Source organism: Poecilia reticulata, chromosome 18, assembly GCF_904066995.2.
Source record: "Poecilia reticulata chromosome 18, P_reticulata-male-v2, whole genome shotgun sequence".
Lineage (NCBI taxonomy): Eukaryota > Metazoa > Chordata > Actinopteri > Cyprinodontiformes > Poeciliidae > Poecilia > Poecilia reticulata.
Genome location: NC_088847.1, coordinates 10,308,160 through 10,332,909, shown reverse-complemented (window position 1 = coordinate 10,332,909; position 24,750 = coordinate 10,308,160). Strand labels below are relative to the sequence as shown.

Genomic DNA, 24,750 nt, shown 5'->3' with positions numbered 1-24,750 from the left:
TTTTTTTTTTTTTCCTTTTTTTTTTAAAAAAAAAAATTGGGCCACTCATTTTTTTTTTGTTTTTTTTTTTTTACTTTTTCCCCTCTGAATTCGGAGAAAAAAAAATCTGAGCTACTGAAAAAAAAAAAAAAACCTGACGTTTTTTTTTTTTTCCAGTGGCCCTAATCCTCTTCCGTTATACGCAATGTTACAATATATACAATGCAATTTCCACCAGCTAATTTAAAATGTTAAGAATGGATAAACTCTCTATAACACTGTTTGAAAGTTGTTTGACTTTTTAGTATTAATGTAAAGTTCTCCTTGTATCTTCTGGTTGTGTTGGGTCTTTTGGGCTTAATTTGAGGTTCCAGTCAATATGTTATATTGCTTCCTTCCTCTCCTGGGTTTTAAGTGACTTTCCGTTGAACTTCCTGCCCCTGAAGTGTTTTTGTTTACTTTTCATAAATTCTATTTAACTTATTAGCAGTTTCCTGTCCACTTAGTCCAGTTTTTGGACTGTTTTCTCCAACCTTGGACTACTTGAATCCAGGGGAGATGTGAGGTACGTTTACTGTTTCTCTGTGTCTATATGTGAAGCAACCCAAGCATAGGCTTATCTAAAGAAACAGACTAAGAGAGAAGCCTCCACCTGCAGAGCTCTGTACGGTAACGTTGAGTGTGATGGCAGAATATCTATTAAGTCAGTAGAGATTTTAAGATGCGGCTCCGTTTCACTGTGAATTCCTTTAATTAAGTGAATGAAGGTATCGGAGGCATTCCTTTTGAAGATTAAAAAGCAGTTCTGCACGGATCCAAAGGCGTCTTTGATATTTCCAGCCGTTTGATGAAAGGCATGCAAACTAGTTACGCTTTTAAGCTGACAGAAACTCGGAGGATGCAGCAATGAATGGGTTTTGTTTATATTGTGACCCGCTGCAAAATATTCACTTCCTGCTTTTATTAATGGTGCAAGACGAGAGGATTAGAGGATTAGATTGATCTGTATCTTTATTTGTGTATCCCTGGAGATATCTGATGACATTTTCTTCATTCTTCCACCAGTGATGTCTCTCTTCCCTTTTTACATAAAACATTCTCTTTGAATAGAATCATGAAGTTTATCTATTCTCCTTTCAGTAGAACATATATTATTCCATCGATGAAATCAAGAAGGCAAGCCAGGCCCCAGAAGATCTGAAGAAGTAGAAAACAAAAATCAGTGACGGATTTCTTAAAAGACAACACAAGAGCAAATTTAAAATCTTTCAACTTATCCTTGTGATTATAAATATTGCTATATTGCTTATGATTATGAATTCTTTAATAAAACCCATGTTAAACACATGTCCAGTGTGTTTAAAAAACACCTTATTTTCAAATGAATTCAAACTAGAAGTGTCAGCTGGATGCTGTTAAATACAATTTTAACTGATCATCAGCTAATCTGCTCAGATTTTTTAAACTGTTTTTTTCAACCATGATCTCAGAAAAAAATTACTGTTATTATAAAGACATTGTTTGTTTTGGGGTTTCTCTTTTCTTTTTGGTCTTTTTTGAGCATTTGGCTGGTCTGGAGCATACGTGCGTTTTAACAAAACGCTATGTAAGAAAGCCACTACTAATGACCTCAAAGAAGAAACTGTTACCACATATTAGCCTCTTCTTTTTTTTTTTTTTTAGACGAAGAAATAGGTTGTCTGGAGTTTTGCAAGGGCTTTGAAAAAATGTCTTTGTTTTTTGCACTCTTGTCTATTCTGAAGAATTTAAGGTAAGTATTAGTACAAGCTAACTCTAAGGCTAAAAAGTCATGACCTATCAGAAGATGTTCTTGTATGTTTATGAAAAATGTTACGTTTTCTTTTTGCTTATGTATCAATTTCTGACACAAAACCTGTTCTCTTCCTTGAAAAGGTGAGCATCAGAAAAATGAATTATTGTTACAACTTATTTTAAACGCAGATTAGCTGATTATTTTAGTAGCTTTGGCTTCCAGTAAGGGTGTGCTTGAGGTGAAAATAGACCTGGATCTGACTTTTCGTCGTCTTTGACTGGACGGCTAAAGAAGTTTATAGACAAATGACTAATGATAATTCACAGATAACAGCAAAACGTTTGGAAAAACAAGTTTTCCACTGCAAGTCAGGCATCTGAAAACAGCTCCCCAGGGTCAGCAAAACTTTATAGAGGTTTTGCTCTATTGAAAACTCATGACAGCACCGTCTGGGTTTTCCCAACTTGTTTAAGTGTTATCATTTTGGTTCTTAAGGAACTAGTAAAAAAAAAAAATCTCTCTTTTATTATTAGGGAAATTTATAACACTAACGGACACAAGACGGGTTTAGTCCGACTTAATGTCAGACAGGAAGGAGGAATGTTTTTGTGCAGTGTCCGTAAACATCTGTTCTTTGCAGTAACACCGAATCGACGCCTGGTGGAAGCAATGAGCGCGGACGTCTCTCTGACGTCACAAACATGGCGGCGCCCTTTAGCTTGGCCGGTAGGGTCATTTCCGTTTCCAGAAAACTCGGCCGTTTTCTGATTAATTCAGTGTTTATCGCTCAGGCGGGGACAGTGGTCCGCAACATGGACACGGAAAGACCAGCCAAGGTTCGACAGCGATGCTCTTCTTCACTCTTCTGTTGTTTCGTAACATTTACTACTTGAAACATAAAACGTGCCTTTGTATATAATTCGCAGTCGAGAATAAACTTCTCCATTTAGGTGCCGTTGTGTTGCGCAGCTGCAATATAACCGTCATGCTCACACAGCCGCGGATACAGATAATGATGTCTGTTGTGACGTTTCTCCTCCACAGCTGGAGTTTGCAGTTCAGATGACATGTGAAAATTGTGCGGAGAAAGTTAGAGCCGCTCTGGAGGGTAAACCAGGTGAGGAAGCTCAAACTGTGAAACTTACTGCTGATTTTTATTTTTTAAATCCTGTTTGTGCAATTCTGTTATTTCAACACCTCCAGTGTTTGTGACTGTTGGCTTTTTGTGCCTACCAAAGAAACTTTGCTCAAAGAACTGCCGGACTGGTTTCATAGTTGTTTTTGATGCGAGTCGTTTTTTACAAAGCATTTTTTTTTTTTTTTTGCATTTCCAAACCAAAATAATAAAATAAATTCCAAGTACTATAAATATTTTTGCATGCTGACTAAAAAACATATAAGACAAGAAGCAAGCAAACAATTCTGGGATAACTTCTGTTCTTGAATTTACATTGAAGGTGAAAATTCGTGACCCCAAATTACCAGAAGAAAAAAAAAATCAACCTTTCTAATATATTTGATTGATTTTTATGTTTTTATTCTGTGGGGGTTAAAATAAATGTCAGCTAATCGGCATTTAACAATCGATGTACTGAGCCAAAAGCTCATTTTTGTTTATGTGTAACACATATTCACTGTTATAATCAGTGACAGATAATATTCTTCCTGAAAGCAAAAACAGGAAGAATATTATCTTTATTTTCTAATTGACTTATTGTTAAAGACGTATATTATTTCAAATGTTTCATTAAAATGTAACATTGCATGAGCTAATCAGGCATGCTTCATTTATTTATAGAAAACATTAACTTACAGACAATTAACACAAATTAATAAATTCCACAAATGTTTTAGCAAGTTAACAAAGATTTTGTGAGACCAAATCTTTGCTTCTAAGTATCACCATGTCGTTAACAGGAATGGAGCAGAAAGTTATAAATAATTTGAATATTTTGATGTTGTCATTGAAAATTCTTAAAACTACAGCCCTCAACAGCAACTAAAAGGCATTAAAAAAAAAAAACGAGCTAACTAACCATTAGCACAAACACCATTTAAGCAGCTGGAACGCAAATTGCAGCTAAAATTGTTACTGCATTCCTTGACAGGTTTTAGCTGTAAGACCTACTGTCCAGTGTGTATAAATGATATTAAATGACAACAATTATTCAATTTAAAATGATTAAACACATTGCAAATATACAGCAGTTGTTCTAAGTTTTTGATGGAGTGTTGTGTGCTTTGCAGGAGTACAGTCAGTCAGCATCGATCTCAGTAAAGAGGAGGTCCTGGTTGAGGCTGCGCTCACCAGCACAGAGGTTCAGTCTCTCATTGAGAGGACGGGGCGCCGGGCCGTGCTGAAGGGGATCGGTGGATCAAAGCAAGGTGAGAACCACAGAGGAGGGGAAAAAAAAAATCTGATGCTTCTGGGGGAAAAAAAAAAAAGAAAAACTGCCACAAATGTCCAGAGAGTTGCTCTAACTAAATAATTTAACTGAAGTGCCAGTATGTCAATATCCACCCAAGTTATTGTCAGCTGTGTATTCTCTCATCCTGCGAGCATCCATGATGAGAGAATATGTAAAACAAAATAATTCTATCGTCCAAACTAGTGATGCACGATAAACATGCAATAACATCGGTGTTGGCGAAGCAGCAGCAGCAGTTCAGTCAGGATTACGTAGCTTCAAAAGCCCGACAGCAGAAAAACGTAAAGACTTGCAGCAGCGATAAGGTCTGGACTTTGATCTCACCACAGCTCTTTCATTGTTGGCGTTTTATTGTACCCACATCTTATCAGTTCCTTTAATTTTACTCTAGGTCCAATAGGAAGTATTAATACCCTCCTCTCCTGGGTGCATTGGAATTGAATTTGCTTTTCTCTATGAGCTGCAAAGAAAAATTCTGGCTGCTTTGTCACATGACGTCTACAGTCTCAGTGGCATTTCCAAGACAGGTCTTGCTTAAAAACCGAATGTAGCCTCTATTTGAATCAAGTAAATTTCCACAGTGTTTTTGTAACGGTAATAATGATAAAAATAGGTCAAATACTAGTGAGGCGAGGGCTAATTGCATTCTCCTCGTTTGGCAAGAAGGATGTTTGCAAAGATCCACCCTTTTGTAATTACTTGACTGTTTAAGTGAATTGGTTAAAAGACAGAAATGCTCATTAATGTCACGATAAAGATGTAGGTGGTTAACAGTGCAGACATGTGTGCTGTAATTTGTGACAAATCTCTTAAAAATGAATTATTGTTACAACTTATTTTAAACGTAGATTATTTTAGTAGCTTTGGCTTCCAGTAAGGGTGTGCTTGAGATGAAAATAGACCTGGATCTGACTTTTCGTCATCTTTGACTGGACGGCTAAAGAAGTTTATAGACAAATGACTAATGATAATTCACAGATAACAGCAAAACATTTGGAAAAACAAGTTTTCTACTGCAAGTCTGAGCTAATATAGAAATGTGAAATATTTAAACTCAAGTGGCTCCGTTTAAAAGAGGAAAAAAATATAAATCAATCAGCTATGACAACTCTTACGATGTGTGTGTGTGTGTGTGCGTGCGTGTGTGTGTGTGTGTGTGTGTGTGTGTGTGTGTGTGTGTGTGCGTGCGTGTGTGTGTGTGGTGTGTGTGTGTTTAACAGATCTGGGTGCAGCCGTGGCCATGCTGTCTGGAGCCGGATCGATTCAGGGCGTGGTGCGTTTCTTGCAGGTGTCCGAAGAAGACTGCCTGATCGACGGGACCATTGACGGCCTGGAGCCCGGGCCCCACGGCCTGCACGTCCACACGCTGGGCGACCTCACACAGGACTGCCTCAGGTGGGAGCGCCGGCTCACTGACGACCTGTCAGGCGAAAGCAAATTAAATTTGATCAAGAAAATTAAAAACCGAGCCTCCAGGCGAAGTTTCACAGCTCCGCGCCAAGTTGAGATTTGAGTTGCAAACAAAACTTTGAGGCGTCTCCTGAAGTTATTCTGCGGTTTGTTGCATCTCCATTACCTTATACGTCAGATCAATGCAGTGACGTCTTATGCAGAGGTAATCTCTTGTTCCTCTGAGTTTGTCCCAGGTTGTTTGTTTACAAAAAAAAAAAAGCTGTGGAAATGAATAAAAAGATTGGTGACATATCCAGTGTTATTAATTTTTTTCCTTCCTCAAAACAAAATAGCAAAAGCCTCCACGAGGGGTTTAAAAGGCATATAAGCCATTTTATTCTCGTCATCCGATTAAAGTGAGTTTGTCCTTCCTCTGCAGCTGCGGAGAGCACTACAACCCATTTGGGAAACAGCATGGAGGTCCGGGTGACTCTGAACGGGTACACAATCAATTTGTCAACTTTTTTTTTTTTTTTCTGTTTTATTAATTTATTTTTCCTCCCAAGCTTCCTAAACGGACTCGCTGTGTAATCCTTCTGTTTTATAAGTGGATTCGGTGACGTGCTTCATGTCCGCCTGGGGCAGAGCGGGTTGAAATGAAGTTTGGAAACAATAATAGGAAAAAGTTCCCAGGTATTGATTGGATCCTTCCTGGAATACAGCAGATGCGGCGCAGTTTTCCCTCAAACTGCTGTTCTGTTGCAGATCGTGAATTCAGCAAAGTGAGGAGGAGTCTGGCTTCATTTTGCTTTAGCACTTTGTCTCTAGAATGCATAAAGCTGTGGAAAAAAGGTTTGTTTGTGGATTTTCGTCACAAATAAATGATTGTAACTAACAAACTTTAATATCGGACAATGATAGCCTGAGTAAACGCGTCACGTTTTCAAATGAGGGTTTCATTTATTAAGGGGTGAAGCTAATCTAAAACAACCTGGCCCTACTAATTTGATAATTTTTTAATTCTTTTTCACAAACCACACCCTGGCCAATTTTCTACCAGACCCACAGCTTTTTATATGTCTTTTCTTTCTCGCAGCACTGTGTTATATTTCTACAGATGATTTCCACTGCATCATCTGTTTAAATCTTCTTACACTGTGTGTTTTTGCAGCATGTAGGTGATTTGGGGAACGTAGTGGCTGGACCAGATGGCCGAGCTTCATTCAGATTAGAGGACAGACAGCTGAAGGTACCACCTGAGCAAACATGACGTATTTGACCGTGGCACCACACGGAGCTAACCAGCTCCGGCTTTTTTCCTGCAGGTGTGGGACGTGATTGGTCGATCTCTGGTCGTGGACTCCGGGGAAGACGACCTGGGTCGAGGCGGTCACTCTCTCTCCAAGCTGACTGGAAACTCTGGTGACGGGTTCGTACTTTTGAAGATCAGACGGATGTGCAAAATGTTTGAAGGGGTGGACGGTGTAGCAGAAATATTTAAATTTGTTGCTAATTCATCAACCAAACAAGGAACACCACTGACCTGCTATGCTTAAAGGTGCTTTATTAAACTTTGTTTTCGGTGTAACTGGAATATTTTTTTTCTGAAAGCCGTTAGCATCTGCGATTTAATGCTAACCATGGGTTGGCAGTAATCAGAAGGACTAAATAAAACAGGAAATGTGGAGGTAACGTTATCTGTGCTACGGGAGCAGGTGTTTGAAGTTCAACCCATCTAGAAAAAGGTTAAATTAATTTGTACTTTGTTGACAGAAAGCTAACAAAAGGACAGATTTTTTTCTGAAAAGATGTCATACAAGTTTACAGTTAAAAAACTAAAGAGGATTCGACAGCGTAGAACAGGCAAGTCCAGTTATTACTGGTCATTTTAGAGTTAAACTTGATGCCAAAATTACAGTAAAGTAAAATCACAGTTATGTCTGAAGGATATTGCTATAGTAAAGTCTCTAATAGGATTAACGCTGCAGGATATTAGGAAAACTCTAGCTATTGCAATGACAATATAAGTTATGATGAACCCACATTGGCCTCAAAACTATTTTTTTTCCATCAATGTCATGTCCCCATTTTGGTGGCTGAAATTTATGAGTTGTGGACATGAACACGGCTGACTTACCCATGGGGAGCATCTGGAGGTTTCCTGATGGACCGGTCTGTTTGTGGTCGGACTGGCCGGAGGTTAGAATGTGGTTAGATAGTCAGTAAATTACTTCCTGTGTGTTTAGCGCTTTTCTTGCGTTGAATTTTGAAGTTTGCCATTGTTTCTGTTATGTAGCAGATTAGGACAGTGTCAGCTGAGGAAGTTGTAAATGAGGGGCAGGAATGGCAGCTGGAGAAGGAGGAGATGGATGCGGAGGGACAGGAGAGGGAGATGGGAGAGGAAGTCAGGAAGCAGGAGCCACTAAAATAAAAATAAAAAAGTGCCAGGTACAGATGAGGTGTGTGGGATTGGATTGGGGCACGATCCTCTTAAAATCCAAGGATTGTGGTCCAAATCTCGGCTTTTCAACATCTGAAAACAATTTGAGAAAATCTTGATTTCCCTTCAAGCACATAAACAAAGTTTATCCAGAGTGAATTTTCTGAACATTCACTAACCTGATGATGATCACTAACCTGATCATTTTGTTCTTGTCCTCAAGTGATCTTTGATCACAAACTTGAAAGGCTCACTGTGGATAAAACTACTTTTGCCAAACCTGTCAGGAGAAATTTAAGTATATTTTTTAGGTTATTTTTGTAACGCATCATCTGTTAAAAATTCTAGGTTTTCACTAAAAGAGGGTGAGATGCCATCATCTATTTTCATTATCTAGATGAAAGTTATGGCGTTTTACTTTGGTTGACGGACTGACTTTATTTTTTTATTTTGTCATTAAGTACATAAACGCCCACAGTTTTGATTGTTGAAAAAGAAACCATACTGCAAATAAAGATCTTTTTCTTTCCTCTTTCTCGCCTGTGCTCCCATTCTTTTATTTTACAATTTTTGGAGCTTTCAGTTCATGACAGATAAAAAGTTGGAACAGCAGAATAAACTCAATGCTGTTTATGTATCAAAAAAAAAGCCTAAAAACAGTGGTGACATGGATGAGTTTGGGCTGTTACTGGAAGTGTTTCTAGTGCCAAAAACCAACTCTGATTTAGAAGATTGTAGCATTGTTCAACAAACGGAGCAACGTGGATTTGTAATTATTTACGCTTGACAGTTTGTCGCACATTAATCGGATCTCTTATCTTTCATTCCTGAAATTTTCTCTGTCGTTTCTGTGACGTTCGCAGGCTGGCCTGTGGGATCATCGCCAGATCGGCGGGCCTTTTCCAGAATCCCAAAAAGATTTGCGCGTGCGACGGGGTCACGCTGTGGGAGGAGAGAGACCGGCCGGTTGCCGGGAAAGGTCGGAGCAAGATAAGCCCAGAGACGCCTCCGGCACACCTCTGACTCTTCACAAAAACGGACATTTGGTTGACAGCAGTTCAGAGCCCTGAAAGAAGACTGAGCACTTGAAGAGTAATTTAGAAAAGTCTTGAAATTGCAATAACCATGCCGTCCTATGATTACTTCTAACGCACAAAAGCAGGTGTGGCAAACATTATATTGCTTTGTAAAAGGTGTATTAGGAAAACCTTGTAAAACATAGAAAAAAAAAAACACTTTACTGCAGACCTTCCTTCAGCTCCAGCATTAGATAAATACCTGTCCTCATAGCATGTTCATTTGTGAAGCTTTGTTTGAGAGTTTTGCTGAAGAGATTCAAATCTGGAACACCAACTGCATTTGGAGCGAACCCATTTTGCGTCTTAATCGGTTCAGTTTAAATCCGCAAGGGCAATGCGAGTGGCTGGAGTCGGAGATTAAAGGAGCAGCAGGAGGAAGACTCCAGATTGAAAGGGCAAAAGGGGCTAATTGAGAGAGGAAGGCCTTTAGGGACTGCGCTCTCAGCAGTTTTTTTTTTTTTTTTTCTTTTCTTCCAGCATTCAGTACGGAGTTTCTTTACTGCTGCTGCTGCCGCCAACGTTAGGGTCATAAAACTCAAGTGACATTCCCATTTCTCTTGTCTTGTGACATTTTCTTTGACAAATGAATGTATTATGATAACCAAACTACAACCTGCTTACTGTCAGTATATATTTCTATTTGATTAAAAAAAATCCATGATGGTGTGTGATGTGTTGGCTGTGTAGCAAATTTGACATTGATTTTTTTTTTTTTTTTTTTTTTTTTAACAAATTGAGCATTTGTCTTGTTCTGCTGATGCCTGAATGGGCTTATTGAATGCCCTCCAAAATGTTAAATTGCTCTCTTTTCTTTCTTTCCCCTCCATTTGTTTCTGAGCTACAGTGCCAGCCAAAAAGTATTCATATCCTTTTTCCATGTTTACAAACTACTTTTGTGGATTGGAAGGAAAATAATACGTTTTCAAGACATTGTACAAATAAAAAAAATTAACTTGTGAAGTATATTTTAATACAAAACACTTTATTTACTTTTTGGTAAATAACAGCAGTATCTGATATTAAAATCGCCCCAAATTTTCATGTCAGTGAATCGCTACTCATTAGGTGACTTGTGGATCCTATTGGTTCCACTGAATATATCAGAAAATGAAATACAAATCAGTAAAGTTCATTTGTATAGCACATTTCAGCAACAAGACAGTTGAAAATGCTTTTATATCATAAGAAAAATAACGTAATAAAACAGTCAACAGTTGAGAAAGCATTAACAAAGGTTACAGTTTGACAAATGCCATCATGAAAGTCATTTATTATGGTTCAAAAGCAACTAAATAGGCAGTGTTTGACTCTAGATAGATTTAAAGGAGCTCAGTGTTTCAGCTGTTTTGCAGTTTTCTGGAAGTTCCAGATTTGTGGTGCATAGAAGCTGAATGCTGCTTCAAACAACTTCACATTGCATTACTTTGTGTTGGTATATCACTGGCTACTGTATAATTTTACTTCCTTAAAAAACGACGTGTGTTTTTAATGACAAAGTTTGATTTAATTTGTAAACTTTTTATGAACTACATTGTGAAAAAAGAAGACCCTTTTACACATGATCAAAAGTCAATTTTTTGCTCATTTCCATCAGTCTTCTCGCACTTGTTGCTCTCCTTTGAGCCCAGCACGGTGGCTGTGAGCCATCCTTTTCCACTGCGGTAGCAGTAATTAACTAAGCATGCTTCCAGGAGCTCTGTGTGTGTGTTCTTGGGTTATTTCATGAGGATTCAGCATCCTCCGGGTGCAGCAGCCCTCCCCCCTCTGCAGCTTCTCCAGCAGTATGCCCGACGTTCAAACGGAAGCAGACGCTACCATTTTGAAACACAGCACCGCTAAGGTAAGATGGTAGTTCCTTCAGTTTTAATAGCATTTTTCTGTTGTATTATCCCCACACAAACCCCCACGGGCGGTAATCAAATCTAAATAGTGTCAAAGAATTCGTGTTTTAATCGGAAAAGCCGGTTTGGGAACAGACTTTTACTGGCCGTGTTGTCGCTCAGGAAGCTCTCTCGTGCTGCAATGCACGCGCTCCTGTGCGGAAAAATGCGATTGTTCTAGACTACGTTGATATATTTTAGAAAGGCCCTAGCAAATATTAGGCGTTTATTCAGCTTTCGTTGTTATGTGAGGTGGGCTAAATGTACGGGATCGCGTTGTTTGCGTTGACCTTTTTAACGCCTGTTTAGCTTTAGACAAACCCACCAGCATCCCTGCTGCTCTCCATTCACAAGGAAACCTCGACAACGAGGCGTTTGAGCCAGCTAACAAACTCAACATGCGTCTTTTTCAAGTCCTTTTTTTGTTGTTGTTGCGCCGAATAATGACGGCAGCAGTGAAAATATGTTTACTCAGCGTCGTGCTGCGTCATCAGGAACCAGGTTCGCTCAGTTATTCCACAATGAAGCCAGTGTTAATGCAGCAGCCATTCTGCCTGACTCATGCAGTCCGCACACGGAGGGAAAATGCGCTTTCGTTTGGAGGAAGACGTGTATTTCTTCGTCAAGTAGTAACTTACTAAAGGCGAAACCAGAACATAGAAATGTCCCCCTCTGGTTTCATGTTCTGCTTTGCCCTTTGATTTACAGCCAACCATAAAAGGTTGTTTGGAGTGAAGAGAAGAAAATGGGCCTGTTTAGCCATCTGTTTTGGTATAAATTGGGGTTTTGTACATTAAAGACGACACTTGAAGCATAATCACAATTTGGTGGCATAAAAGTGGTTATTACTGTGAATCCAGGCAGACTTGATAAACACTGGCCTTCCTGAACTCCAGCCGCTCTGTTTGCCTGTCTGTCTTCAGTGGATGAGTGTGACTCATAGCTGTGGGGGTGATCAGTCTGCTTTTAAATAAAGAGACCAGCTTATATTAAATCTTTCAAATCAGATCTCTTTTTAAAACAAAAAGAAAATCTCCCCAGCTTTGTTGTATCTAATTTGACTCCGTATCTGTGGGACTTTCAAAGGTATGTATATGGTCTTTGTGGTTCTATTTTTATTTTGTAAATTTGAATATTAATCTTGCGTCCATTTGGTTTTATCATTCGTTGCTAAAAGGGAGACACCATATGTTAATTTTTCAGATTTATACTAAACATTTAAGTTAATCTGATTGAATCATCAAAGATGTTCATTTAAGAGTGTTAGTCAGTCTCTCAGTTTAGTTTAATACAGTGCAGCACTCCTAGTGAGACTTGGGGTGCAGGTACTCCACTTTGAATATTTTTACGTGTATTTGGAAAAAAAAAAAAAGAGGTTAAAAAAAAGACATTGATATCTGGAGTGAGTAATAATTTTCCCAAACGGCAACATGGCTTCGTCTGATTGTTGATGGCTGAACTAAATAATATTAAAATACGTTTTAAAATGATCTAAATGTGACCTTAATTGGCTGAGATCTTAGCTTGTAGACCTGGGCCACTTTTGGGCCAGATCTACAATCTCTTCTGAATTGAATTGCAATCGAACAAAACAATTAGTCATGTTCTTGTACTGCTGTGTATGTTAAGCTCAGCTGTTATTCACAAACAGAGCAGCTTTACCTTTTACTTTAGAAAATAACTACTAAGAATAGAGCTGTGCAATATTAGGACATTGGATTAGGATAGTGTTTCTTCCAACAATCTGTGACCTTTAGTATCTTGGACGCTATCATTTGTGGTGAGGACACTCATTGAAGTGCGTTTACCAGCAGACTAAGTATCTGATGATTCCAAAAATGTTTTCTGTGATGTCGTATATCCTTAAATTTGTTATCAATTTCTTTACCTTTTAAATTTTTGGTTTAATGGAAAAGGAGTAGAAGCAAAGGGAAACGGGGAAACCATGTTTTGGTCGTCAACTCCTGTCATTTTGTACCTTGTTAGCTAACCAGTTCATTCCCTTTTACTTAAACCATGCGATCAGTTTATTTACCTGTTCAGGTCTTTTATTCAGAATAATTGAGGAAAATATGATAAACTGCTCAAAACTTATATAATTTCTTTTTTGTTGTAGATTTTTAAAATATATTTTATATTACACAGACTTCAGTTGATCATGGCTTTGATCCCCTTTTGGAACAGTCTGAATAACAACAAAATATAAACTCTGATAAAAACAGTATTATTATTGGAGACACCTGTCTCATTTTCATATAGCAGACTGTAGAAAATCACACACCATTTGTACAATATGTGTACCAAAACCAACGTACAAAATGTTGACGAAGCAAACAGACCAACACCCACATTAAAAACAATAGTGTCCGCGTGGGAAATGAGACTCTTCAACATTGTTTTCTAATGTCCAGACTGTTAGTCCACTTGAATACACCCAAAACTGAGATTTTATGAAACTTAACTTTGAAACGCTTTCCTAAAAATCACAGTGCATGTGTAGAAGTGCTAAAGCAGCAGAAAATGTAGGACTTGCATCTGTAGGACGTAGCTGTTACTGTGCAATTTATTCTAGTCGTTTTATTTCTAACATCAGTAACATCATCCCTCCATTTCTCTCCAGCGCTATGGACAAGAGCCACACAGTGAAGCTTTTCGTGGGAAACCTGGCTCTGGACACCACCCAGGAAGAGCTGTCAGCCATATTTGAACCGTACGGCCAGGTCGTCAGCTGCAGCGTGCTGCGACAGTTCGCCTTTGTACACCTGCAGGGCGAGGGGGCGGCCGATCGAGCCATTCGGGAGCTCAATGGGAGAGAGTTTCGAGGACGAAATCTGGTGGTGGAGGAGTCAAGGGGGAGGCCGTTGCACTCCACAAAGGTGTTTGTGGGTAATCTGAGTGGGATGTGTACCACTGAAGACCTTAAGCAGCTGTTCCAGACATTCGGGAAAGTCCTTGAGTGTGACAAAGTCAAAGGTGAGCAAAATACCCTGTAGATGTTGTGATTTTTCTTCCATCAATTTGTAGATGTACCATGTTTGGTTAATAATATTTTGGTTTGTTTAAAAAGACTCCTTTGGAAGTTTATTTCTTCTTTTCCCCTCATGTGTCAGAACATTATTTTATAAATTTGAAAGTTTGGGTCTCCCTTCCAAAGAGTTAATGTCCATTTCATGGTATAGGAAGTAATAAGTTGCAGGTTGCCTATGATTTCTGTAAGCGGTACATCTCTCGTTTCTGTAGAACTAGAGTCTAGAGCAGGGCCGTCTCTTGAAGACTGGAGATGGCCACCATGCTGTAGAGAGTTTGTTGAGGTTATTGTCATAGTGCCGCAACCTGGAGCTTCTAACATGTCATTTTAAAGCAAATATAGCATTAAAACACCTTGACGGCCTTGGAAGGGAATGCTCTAGTTGATTCTCAGTATATGGTCGTTTGATGTAATAAGAAGATAAACTTTATCTTGGTGACTAGAGAAGTCTGTCTGTACCGTTTTATGGTAGGATACCGTATTTGTTCAATCTTCAAATCCCCAAGGCAGTACTTTCTTTAAAGCCTTGGTAGTTTAGCATTAACATATAATTGGACTTGGTATTATATTATTTGACCAGTCAGAATGAACTTGGCCTTTTAGATGTGACAAGAGATAAAAGTATTTAGGAGAAGAGAACAAGTCTTAAGTATTAATCTTTTAAACAATATCTATATTCCTTTTCCATTGCAGTATAAACCCAAACACCTTTGCTGTGCCTAACGATGATTGTTTTCCGCAGGCTATGCCTTCGTTCACATGGAAAACAAGGAAGACGCTCTTCAGGCCATCGAGGCATTGCACGGTACTTCGTTTAAGGGCCGGCCGCTGTCTGTAGAGCTATCCAAGGTCCAACCCAGCAAGCAGACACCCACGGGGAAAATCCCATGTGTTAACTGCGGGAAGCAGGGCCATTATGCTGGAGAATGTCCGGTGGGCAAACCGTCTTTAGAGCAGTACCAGAGCCAGGCTGCAGTCCTGGCCGCTGCTGCCGCCGCAGCCGCCGGCCTGCCTCTGCAAGTTCAACAGAGCGTGCACAATTCAGTCTACAACACATCCACCTTTGACCCCACGTATGCAGCTCTCACGGGAATCACCACTGGTACACGTACTGATGGAAACCCGGTGAATCCGGCTGTCTACGGCGCCCTTGCCAGCCAGGTGTATGGTGCTAATGTGGCCAACCAGCTCTATGGGACCGTGGCGAGCCAGGCAACTCTTACATCAGGCACCACACAGGTGTACAGCTCAGTGACGCCCAATATCTATGGCCAGGTGGCTGCATCTCCAGCTGCTGCTGCTGCCGCCGCAGCGGCAGCTGCCGCTTACACAACTCCAGTTTACACCCCGACTGTAGCCAACCACCCTGTGTACCTGGCAGCTGCTCCTGGAATAGAGATGCCAGCAGCAGCAGCTACAGTGAACCCTGCTTATTCTGTAGCTCCTGCGATTTATGGTGCTGCCACCCCAGCCTACGCTCACATCAGCGCCATGGGAGCAGCAGATCCAGCCTCAGCCCTGTTTGAGGCTGCCAGGCAGGCTCACTACTTTGCCCAAGGCCAGCAGGTTGTGGCTGATCACCAGACAGCTGCTGTGGCAGCCGCTGTGGCCAAGTCAGGAGAGAGAGACCGTAGTCCTTTACGCAGGTCGGCACCGCTTCTGCCAGACCCGGTGATGAAGCCATTCATATACCAGCGGGCCAAGCCACGCAGACCCTTGCTACCGACGCCAGCTGGTCGTGCAGCAGAAGAGGCGGTAGAGGCACCGGAAGAGTCGATGGCCAGGTGGGACATGACTGTTGATGATTAAAGGACTGCATACTTCATCCGAAGCCGAACAGTCGACAGTCACGTGGTTGCAGCGCCTTCGTATTCGCACACACCTTTCAAACAACGGCACCGACCACCTGGGGGCAGACCCCGCACGCTTCAGTGTCTCACTCCTACGGAGCTAGTGCCACACTTTTCTCCAGACAGCCTCCTCCTTGAACAACTACAGTATAATTTCCTCATAGGAGTTATTAACCGTTTTCCAGTTTAGTAGTTACTTAGTGAAGAATCGTACCAATGTCTGAGCGAATTTCCGCATAAAACATGGCAACAAACTTCTGGCCAATCACACAAGTCTTTTTTTGTAAACTTTTTATACTTTTATTCTCTTGCTTTTCTTTTGTTATTTTGTTTGTATTTCCTCTAACTCATGTAAAGCACTATGAATTGCCTTGTTGCTGAAAATGTGCTATGTAAATAAAATTATCTTACCTTACCTTACCTTACAACACTTTGCACAGAGCTCTGTCAAAATAGTTCGACCCAGGCCTGTTGTCGGGTTCGGCAGGCGAATGTGTCTTTGCGAACAAACGACGCGATTTGTGTCGCGCGTCGACGTTAATGACAGCCGATTTCGGCACTTCGGATGAAGTATGTCAGGGCCTTTGACCTCAGCCGTCTGTGTCTGCTCTGCTACCTGTGTCCTCTTCTCCTTAATGCAACCTATGCCTCTTGATTTTCACCCTTTTTTTGGGCTAGGTACTACGCCGAGTACTACCAGCAGTTGCAGCAGTACCCTCAGTTCCAGTATGCCTACCCATCGAACACAGTGGCAGCCATTGCTGGCATGCCAGGAGTCACGGGAGTCCCCGCGATGTCTGCTCAGCCAGTCGCTACGCTGGAAGCCCTCAGGCCAGTGGTCCCCGCTGCTGCCGCAGTGGCAGCTGCCATGGCTGCGCCCAGGGTGTATGAGCCGCCGTTGCCGCCGCCTACGCGCAAGGAGGCCATCCTCCACCGCCCCGAACTCTCCCTTCACACGCCTGAGCCCCCCTTCCGATAGTTGCACTCAACTGTCTGCCCCCGCCCCCTCTCCCTCTCTGCCCTGATCCCTCACCCCTACATACTTTTTCCACTCAAAACTTGACCACCTCTGTATGTATGCGAGTGTGTGTGTGGCTGGGGGATTTAAAACTGAGGGCTGTTGGGCTTAATAACTTGCTTTACGACGGGGCTGACCGGCTAACCTTGGTCCAGTTTGCATGACCACAGTGCAGCTTTGAAGACAGGCCTTCATCTATTTTTATGGGCATTCTGTGTGCTTTTCTGTTTTAACTTATCGTGCCAGTCTCACACTTGTGCCAGTATTAGACTGACTGAGTCAGTCGTTTCTTTTGCCTTTATTTCTGCAACCCAGTTATGATTTTCTAGGGCCAAATCTCCAGTAATTTACATCAGCCATTCTACTTAGGCCTAGATGATCAGGTAGGGCAGCTAATTTGAAACCTTTTTTGCCTTATGTTGATGAGTATCAATTTGTAATGTTCTTAGATGAAATGCACACTCGTGTACCAGCTGCATTGTACTGTGTCCAACAGAACCAAGGTTAAAGTATTTTGGGGAGATTGTTTGTCCTGGATGCGATGTGGATGTTGTACGTGTGGTTGCGTGAGACGTGCGGGCTCTTGATTTTTGCAGCGCACAAACGCAGCAGCAGCTAAGACTGCGCTTTGCAGAGAAAAAAAAACAAACAATAAACGTAAAGCACACATAGACGTACTGTAATGTTTATTCGTATCTATCCTCGCCCCCTCCTCTGAATCTCATCCTCACCTTTAAACTACGACACTGAAAGACACTGCTTCACCTTTTCCTCTTCCTAACTACAGCTGCCTACCTCTTATTGTAAATTTCATTGTAGATTGTATTTTGTTCTGTACGTCTCCACACATTTCACCCCATCAGCTATTGCAGCTCCATGTAAAGCTGCAGCAGTTCAAAGTCTGGGTAGCTGGATTTCGTTTTTTTTTGTTTTCTTTTCTTTTTTTTATGTATTGTATTTGGTCCTCTTTTATGTTCAGAGGCCTTTTAAAACACAGAAAAAAGTGTAAATAGTTTATTTCCAACATTATAGTTTACATGTGACATAAGTCAACCTATGGGATGTGATGAGTTTTCAACGGGAAAAACAATGCGTAACTACTGAACAAGTTTACAGAAGATATTTGGATTGCATCCTTTTAGAAACCATTATATGTGACAAGGTCAGTCATGTGCCTCAAAACCTTTAGTGAAGTGCATTAAGTGGAGAGATCTCCAATTTTAAGTGCTTTTTTTCCAAAATCATTTCAACTGAAGCAACATGAGCCTCAAAGCTCAGAATCCAGAGGGCTACAAGTGGTAAAGCTTCCACACCTCCTAATGGGTCTGTTTATTGCAAACATTTTTTTTTAAAACAAAGTGAGCCTCAGAGGTTCATTATATAAGCCTTTGGTTTTAAGCAGAAACAGCAGTGATAGCACCAACGAAGTGAGAGATGGGGCAGTGTCTTCCAGTAGCCCCAAAATATCCGCCATTTCTCCATCAAACGCCAGATCTGCTTTAGATTCTGATTCCAAAAAGCATATTTGAGTATGTTTTTACTTGTCAAGTCATCTGCAGTTCCTTGCAAAAAGAAGCATTTCTACCTCCTGAAATGTTGTCACTTTACAACCATGAGTGTTGATGTATTAACTGAAAATGAGCTGATGCATTTCAGCACATAATTGTGAAGTAGAATGAAGAGACTTCATTGCTTTCAAATTTTTAGCCACAGATGCTCAGTTAAATGTTGGTCGGGTCAGTGTAAGACATTAATATGCTTTGATCTAGTATTCTAGGATTGCCCTGTATTTAGCTCCATTCATCCTTCTGTCAACTCTAATCAGCTTCCCTGTCTTGACTGGAGAAAAGCATGGCCACAGCATGATGCTGACACCACCATGTTACACTGTAAGAATGGTGTGTGCAGGGTGATGTACCTTCATTTAGTATTTTTCCCCATGTGCAGCATTTTGTATGAAGGCCAAAATCGGACATTTTGGTCTGGTATGAACAGAGCACCTTCCTCCTCGTGTTTGCTGTGTTCCTTGCATGGCTTCTTACAAACTGCAAACTGGACACATTATGGATTTCTTTTTGACCTTCTTCCCTAAAGAACAGACTTGTCTAATAGTTGTTTTATCGACAGATTTTTCCCACCTGAACTGTGGCTCTCTGCAGCTCCTCTGCGATAACCAATGAGCCTCTTGGCTGCTTGCTGATCGGTGCTCTCCTTGTCTGGCAGTTTGGGTAGGCAGGTTTTGCAGTCGTGTTATATTCAGAGAAGCTGTATCTACGCTGGGATTAAATCAAACAGTTTACTCATTACCAGACTTCTGCGCTGGATTTTATGAAGAGTTATGAAAGTGAATGTGGTTGAATATAGGGGTGTCCTGATCCCATATTGATATTGGTCTTCCAAAATCCTTCACCCAAACCCCTTTGGTTGATAATAAATAGGTCAGTTGTTCTCATACCATTTGTTACTGACTATTGTTCTCTGAGTAATATCACTCGATCAAACCTTTTCTAACATTCCACACTAACGTATGTTTGATTCGTGCTGATATCATATCGTGCCAGTATGCTTATCAGCCAATACTCAAAGCTGCAATATTGGTATCGTGTTGGAAGCAAAAAAAATAAATAAATCTTTAGCGGGACACCTTTAGTTGATTATAAATGTTCACATTTTTATTTTTACACAAATCCTACCCTTCCACTTCACAAATTATGTTCTACGTTGCGCTGATCTATCACAGAAAACCCCAATAAATTATACTGAAGTTAGTGGTTGAAAGTGACAAAATGTGAAAACGTTTAGTGGTATGCAGTATGTTTGCAAGGCACTGTAGAGAGGGTTTATGAATTTTTTGGATATTGATTTTTTTATTTTTTTTTATTTTTATTTTTTTTCTAAATCTGGAATTGGATTTCTTGATGCGTTTCACAATGATGCCAAAGTCCAGAGTGGCGACTTCCATCCATTTACAATCAGTCATTTGTGTTGCAGCTAGTATTTGACAGCAGACCAATGCACAAACAGAAAAGACCTTCTGAAATCACCTGACTGCCTCATTGTTTCCCGCTTCCCCACTCCTTCTGTGGTTTTTAGTGGTTATAAGTGACTTTTGCATCTCAGAGTGTAATCTTTCCGTGTCGTATATAAAAACACATACCGGTTGCATCCTTTGTAGAATTATGTGGTTTTCAAAATGTTTTGTTTGCCATGTATTTTTTAGAAAAGTATTTTTAATTTAGCCTTTTTTTCATATAGAACAGTGAAAAAAAATCAGCATGCCTTTTATTGAGAAAATGTATACTTTAAACCTTATACTGATAATAAAGAATGTTTGGCTGACTACTGTGGTGAGAGAAAGCAAAGGGTTTGGACATTTCGCCTTCTTCCTGTTTATGTTCCTCTCCGTTATCTGTCTCTCTTGTGTAAAAATGACCACCAGACCCATTTGACTGGGGATCCAGGGGGAGGCAGGTGTAGATGCTGGCCCAGCTTTGCTCACTTTGGTCAGGGTAAGTCCGGGTAGGAGCTCCTTCCTCTCTCCAGCCTCTCAAACGAGAATATCCCAAATTTAGAGTGCTAAGAGCGGTGCCTAAAATTGATTTCCATGTGTAAGATTGCATTGTACACAGTGAAGCTGCTGCGAGGGCTGGGGAGAGGCTCACAGATAGAATGGCCTGGGTGCATTTTGATCTGTGGAGCAGTCCCTTTCTTGGGGTTTGATGGGTGTGCGTCTGGTCTGGTCCAAGTCTGGTCTCTCTCCTTGCTGCACCAAATTCTCCCTTTTCCGTGTGTCTCTGTGTTCACTATGCTCTCAGACCTGCATGTGTGATAATCTGTAACTGTGCCGCAAGAGATAAAAAAAAAGCAAACAAAAAAACAGCCCACCTCGACAGTCCAGCTCTGAACTAACTATCTCAACTGAATTAGGTCACCATGCTACCTGGAACACCCTGTGTGCTGCCTCGCGTGAGCCGTGGGGACGACTTTTAGCGCGACGCCACCGCAGTGGAAACTTGTTGTCTCTCTTTCTCTTCACCACCAAGGTAAATCGACTAAATGCAAAAGAAAGAAATCATGACAGCACTGACATCTCTTCTCCCTAATTGCCCCATCCCCTTCCTCACTTTCCTTTGACTTTGGCTTGATACAACACTCCTACCCCTCTTCCTTCCCTCCGCCATTACCACCTCCTTTCTCTCCTCCCCCCTCCCTGAGTCCGTAATCTCTCTTCTACTGCATCGGCAGTGTTTGTACCTGTAGCCTGGGTCTTCTCACTGGGAGTGATGGGCCGGCTGGGGTGGGGCAGGGTTAAGACCCCTTCTTAGGACTGATCCTGTCCTGCATCAGCATATTGAGGTGCCCTTTGTTCAGTTGTTGTGTGAGCTGGTGAACAATACGTGCGATGTGTCAGGGTGCGTTTGAGTGTGAGTGTGGGTGCTAAAAAAAAACACACAAAAAAACGGGATACTTTTTGGGCGCCATTTCATTGGTCAATGAGGCTTGGCGTAAGTGGACACACCCCAAACCCTTCCCCTTGCCAGCTAATCAACTCCTGTCCACCGCCGTATTCGCCGCCCTCAACCCTCCTCACTCTTCCTTCCTTCCTCCTCCTCCTCCCCCTCTCCCTCCTTCACCCCCGCCCTGCTCTCCCTCTTTGCGCATCTCCTCACCTCTCCGCCGTCCACGCACACAGCGCTTTTTGTTTTTTTACCCGCCGGCACCGCCGCCACCTTGGATCTGGGTTCCATCGCTCTGGCTTGGACTCAACTTCCCAGAACCACCCACCTGACCCAAAACACCTCCCTCCCCACCATCCACCTTTGTTACCATAGACGCCCTGGCGTGCCGAAAAGGACTATGTATTTGTGGCGGCCCTCCTTTGGACTTTGTCCTGTGACACAGAGAGACTTGAGAGCTCAAGGAATTGCTTTGCTGCAACTGTTGAATGTTGGTTGTCCATAACATGGCTCTGGCAGGGGATGTGAAGGCAACGTGTAATGTAAAGCAACTTGAAACAGAAGATTGACAGTTGTCAATCAGAAAGATCCTATAGGAAAGGCCAACAGGCCAGACTGACCTGTAGATTCTCCTCAATCTCAGGGTTCCTATAGGACTTTTCTGTCACACGTCATCTTAGTAGCTTGTATGTGTACTTACTTACTTTTAGGGAGTTCAATCTCTGGACCAGGTTTTCAGTTAACTTGTCTCGCATTTCCCATAAGAGTTTCTGGATGGGAGTGATGCTCTCTTTATGCCTAACAAGCAAGAAAGCACAAAATATTTGAAAATTTTATGGGGTGAGTTCTTGGTTTAGTTTTGAAGGTATGGAACAATAAAAGGGTTAAAAATCTATTTTCGTACGCAGCTCTTGTACACAGGCCAGTTTTATTATAATAAACCTAAACCAGAGTAGGGCCTCCGTCCCAAGCTCCTCTCTCCCCGCTAGCGCCTCCATACCTCCTTCTTCACTCTCCCAGCTCCCCACTAAAGGCTTCTTCTGGCGCTTGTAAGTCTGGGCCTTCAATCATGCTTGGGTAAATGCAGTTCTGCATCTCTACAAAAGAAAAGAAAAAAGAAAACCCTGCTTGTAAATCAGTTGCACTGCATCGCCCGCCAAAGCTCACTGCAGACCCCGCCAGCCTACTCCCACACCCAGATCCCCCCGTCCACCTCTTTGTCTGTTGTTGTTTTAGCTAAAGAAAAGTGCATGTGCATATTACGCACGTGTCGGTTCGTTGTTTTGAGTGGAATCCTGAAGGTCATGTCTGTCTTCCTGCAGGGGATAGTATGAGGGAAATTCAGCTAAGTGCAAACTGGTACAAGTTTTTTTTTTTTTTTGTTCTTTCAAGCCAGTCCTATGAAGGGCCAAAAGTGTCATAATCTAGTAAATGTTATATTATTAAATAAATACATTTAATAAGCAAATAATGTGTTCCATGTATGACTTAAATATTTACTATTGTACTACTCTTTTTATATTCAATATTTATTTTTAGATATTAAATGTGAAACTCAGTGATTACTATTTAAAGTTGGTATATGTTAAAATCATACAGATTTAATAGTTTTTCACAGTTCCAAACCTTCATTAAAATACACTTATTAGGACCATGAACTCTAATTGGTTAATCTGCAAATGAGACTCTTGTTCAGACCAATCACCTTTAACTAGAGAAGTGTTAGCCCCGCCCTCTGGCCAATGACGAACCGCGTACATGTTGTGCTGCAGACTTCAGTATTAATTCCAGTATTTCCAATTCGAATACTTTATTATACACTTTTTTAAAACTAATTAATTTGAATATGGCACTTTTGTCCCTTCGTAGACCCCAGTCTCCTATTAAAACTTTTTTTTTAAAAATTGATGTGACTTTTTAAGCACAAATTTGAATGGGAAAGGACTGATGTACATAACGGCAAGGACAAACCTCAGACATTTTTTTCCCTTCATTCAGAAAGGGCGAACTTGACAGGAAGTGGTGCAGTTTTAAACACTATAGCTGCAAGTATTATTTAAATTTTTTTATGTTGATTAATGAACAATTAAAAGCAAATAACTAAAAAGTCTAGCAAGTTTTACACAAGCTATTTTATGATGAAAACTCAACATGTTTACATCGGTCAGATCACTCGTTTCAACCGTTCCCAGCCACACGAGAGGAGCAGTAATGTAACCACTGAGCTTCCTAAAGTAGGTTAATGGACCAAGCTTACTGTAGTTACATCAGATGTTTGATTAATTACTTTCTAAATCACTCTAGATTCCAAAGACGTAAAGGGTGACTTAGTAATTTGCTGTCTCAAGAGGGTAGGATTGTGGATATGCTCATTTCAAAGCAATTAGCGTTAGCGCAAAACCGAATGTTAGGGGATTTCAATTCCCAAATGTTAGACCAGAAATTTGCATCAACATGTTTACTGTGAATGACAAATCCTGATATAGATACAAGTTATATTGTATGGTTGTGTATTCATATATATGCCTTTTAAAATGTATTTCTGAAAATGTCGTCTTTTTTTTTGTTTTTGCATGCAATTTACGAATAAACTTTTTTTCCCCCTCTTATCAGTGTCCAGATCTGTTATTCCAACTCGCAACATTAGGATGTAGCTGAAAAACAAAGTGTGTGAATTTGATTTTAGAGCTGCTGTGAGGAATATGTAACTGATGAACTAAAAAAGTAGTAGATAGTTGTGAAGTGGAATGAAAATAAATGATTTTCACATTGTTCTTAACAGAAGAAACTCTTAGTGGGTTGAAAAATGTGTAAATGACCCTTTTTTTCTATCAAGAAGAAGAAAAAAGTCCAACCAAATCCACCTAATTACTAAACAAAGTTCAGTTTTATAATCTAGTCTGAGAATACATTTGAGTCCAGCTGTGAAGGGCTCGGATGTTTGAGAACATTAGCGAACAAGCCAACACATGACGATCAATAAAAGCAACAGATAGTTAAGGGACAAAGACGTGGAGAAGTTGAGAGTACATATAGATTACAAAACATTATTTCAGATTTACGTCAAAGGGCTAAATATCCTGAAAATTAAAAGTACATCACAACTCCAAACATGGTTGGTCACTTAAACTGGCAGGCTGGATATGAGTGCTATGGTAACTGTGGATGTGGATTTTAAAGCTCAGTTTGGAATGTATATATTTTACATTGGACTAAAACTGAACTGTTTGAACTTCAAGCAAAACACAACATGGTGGAAAACTGACGCTCACCAGGGTGAAACGGGGTGGAGGCAGCATCATGCTGTCTTTTTTATTACGCTATGCATGACCTAAAAACTTGAAGCTGTAGTTGCAGCACAAGAAACAGTTCATGAAGTACGAATACCTTTGCTAATATTTCATAAAACGAACTGTCCATGCTC

At 40.8% G+C, this 24,750-nt stretch overlaps 2 protein-coding genes and 1 long non-coding RNA gene across 6 annotated transcripts; 2 read left to right on the top strand and 1 right to left on the bottom strand.

Annotated features, from left to right (window-relative positions):
- Positions 1 to 417: 417 nt before the first annotated feature.
- Positions 418 to 9,759, top strand: ccs (copper chaperone for superoxide dismutase). 3 transcript variants are annotated; one of them, XM_008427902.3, is made up of 8 exons: positions 418 to 544; positions 2,798 to 2,870; positions 4,001 to 4,138; positions 5,403 to 5,577; positions 6,014 to 6,074; positions 6,746 to 6,823; positions 6,900 to 7,003; positions 8,878 to 9,759. In XM_008427902.3, exons 2-8 carry the CDS (start codon positions 2,816 to 2,818, stop codon positions 9,035 to 9,037), a joined length of 771 nt encoding a protein of 256 aa, XP_008426124.2. In that variant the 5' UTR covers positions 418 to 544; positions 2,798 to 2,815; the 3' UTR covers positions 9,038 to 9,759. The 3 variants fall into 3 exon arrangements, with proteins under 3 accessions (XP_008426124.2, XP_008426122.2, XP_008426123.2); XM_008427900.3 differs by lacking the exon at positions 418 to 544 and adding an exon at positions 2,431 to 2,589; XM_008427901.3 differs by lacking the exons at positions 418 to 544; positions 8,878 to 9,759 and adding exons at positions 2,431 to 2,589; positions 7,871 to 7,980.
- LOC145548521 (uncharacterized) lies at positions 5,577 to 8,316 on the bottom strand. The gene is made up of 3 exons (XR_014084523.1): positions 8,212 to 8,316; positions 7,712 to 8,107; positions 5,577 to 5,854 (listed from the first exon to the last, which is right to left on the bottom strand). It is a non-coding gene; the product is annotated as an uncharacterized LOC145548521 (long non-coding RNA).
- A 1,037-nt stretch (positions 9,760 to 10,796) lies between the features above and the next one.
- On the top strand, positions 10,797 to 23,935 carry rbm14b (RNA binding motif protein 14b). 2 transcript variants are annotated; one of them, XR_001777269.2, is made up of 5 exons: positions 10,797 to 10,933; positions 13,594 to 13,946; positions 14,744 to 15,785; positions 16,530 to 20,378; positions 20,797 to 23,935. XR_001777269.2 is itself a non-coding variant. In XM_008427904.3 (4 exons), exons 2-4 carry the CDS (start codon positions 13,598 to 13,600, stop codon positions 16,828 to 16,830), a joined length of 1,692 nt encoding a protein of 563 aa, XP_008426126.1. In that variant the 5' UTR covers positions 10,797 to 10,933; positions 13,594 to 13,597; the 3' UTR covers positions 16,831 to 23,935. The 2 variants fall into 2 exon arrangements, 1 of the variants encoding a protein (XP_008426126.1); XM_008427904.3 differs by having other exon boundaries at positions 16,530 to 23,935.
- The last annotated feature ends 815 nt before the right edge of the window (positions 23,936 to 24,750 follow it).

Excerpts from the sequence above, each read along its gene's own strand:
- rbm14b (XM_008427904.3), top strand. The coding sequence starts at position 13,598 with ATGGACAAGAGCCACACAGTGAAGCTTTTCGTGGGAAACCTGGCTCTG. Across the intron at positions 13,947-14,743 it reads TGAGTGTGACAAAGTCAAAG|GCTATGCCTTCGTTCACATG; the intron begins GTGAGCAAAATA and ends TGTTTTCCGCAG. Across the intron at positions 15,786-16,529 it reads CCGGAAGAGTCGATGGCCAG|GTACTACGCCGAGTACTACC; the intron begins GTGGGACATGAC and ends TTTTTGGGCTAG.
- ccs (XM_008427900.3), top strand. The coding sequence starts at position 2,455 with ATGGCGGCGCCCTTTAGCTTGGCCGGTAGGGTCATTTCCGTTTCCAGA. Across the intron at positions 2,871-4,000 it reads CGCTCTGGAGGGTAAACCAG|GAGTACAGTCAGTCAGCATC; the intron begins GTGAGGAAGCTC and ends TGTGCTTTGCAG. Across the intron at positions 6,824-6,899 it reads TAGAGGACAGACAGCTGAAG|GTGTGGGACGTGATTGGTCG; the intron begins GTACCACCTGAG and ends TTTTTCCTGCAG.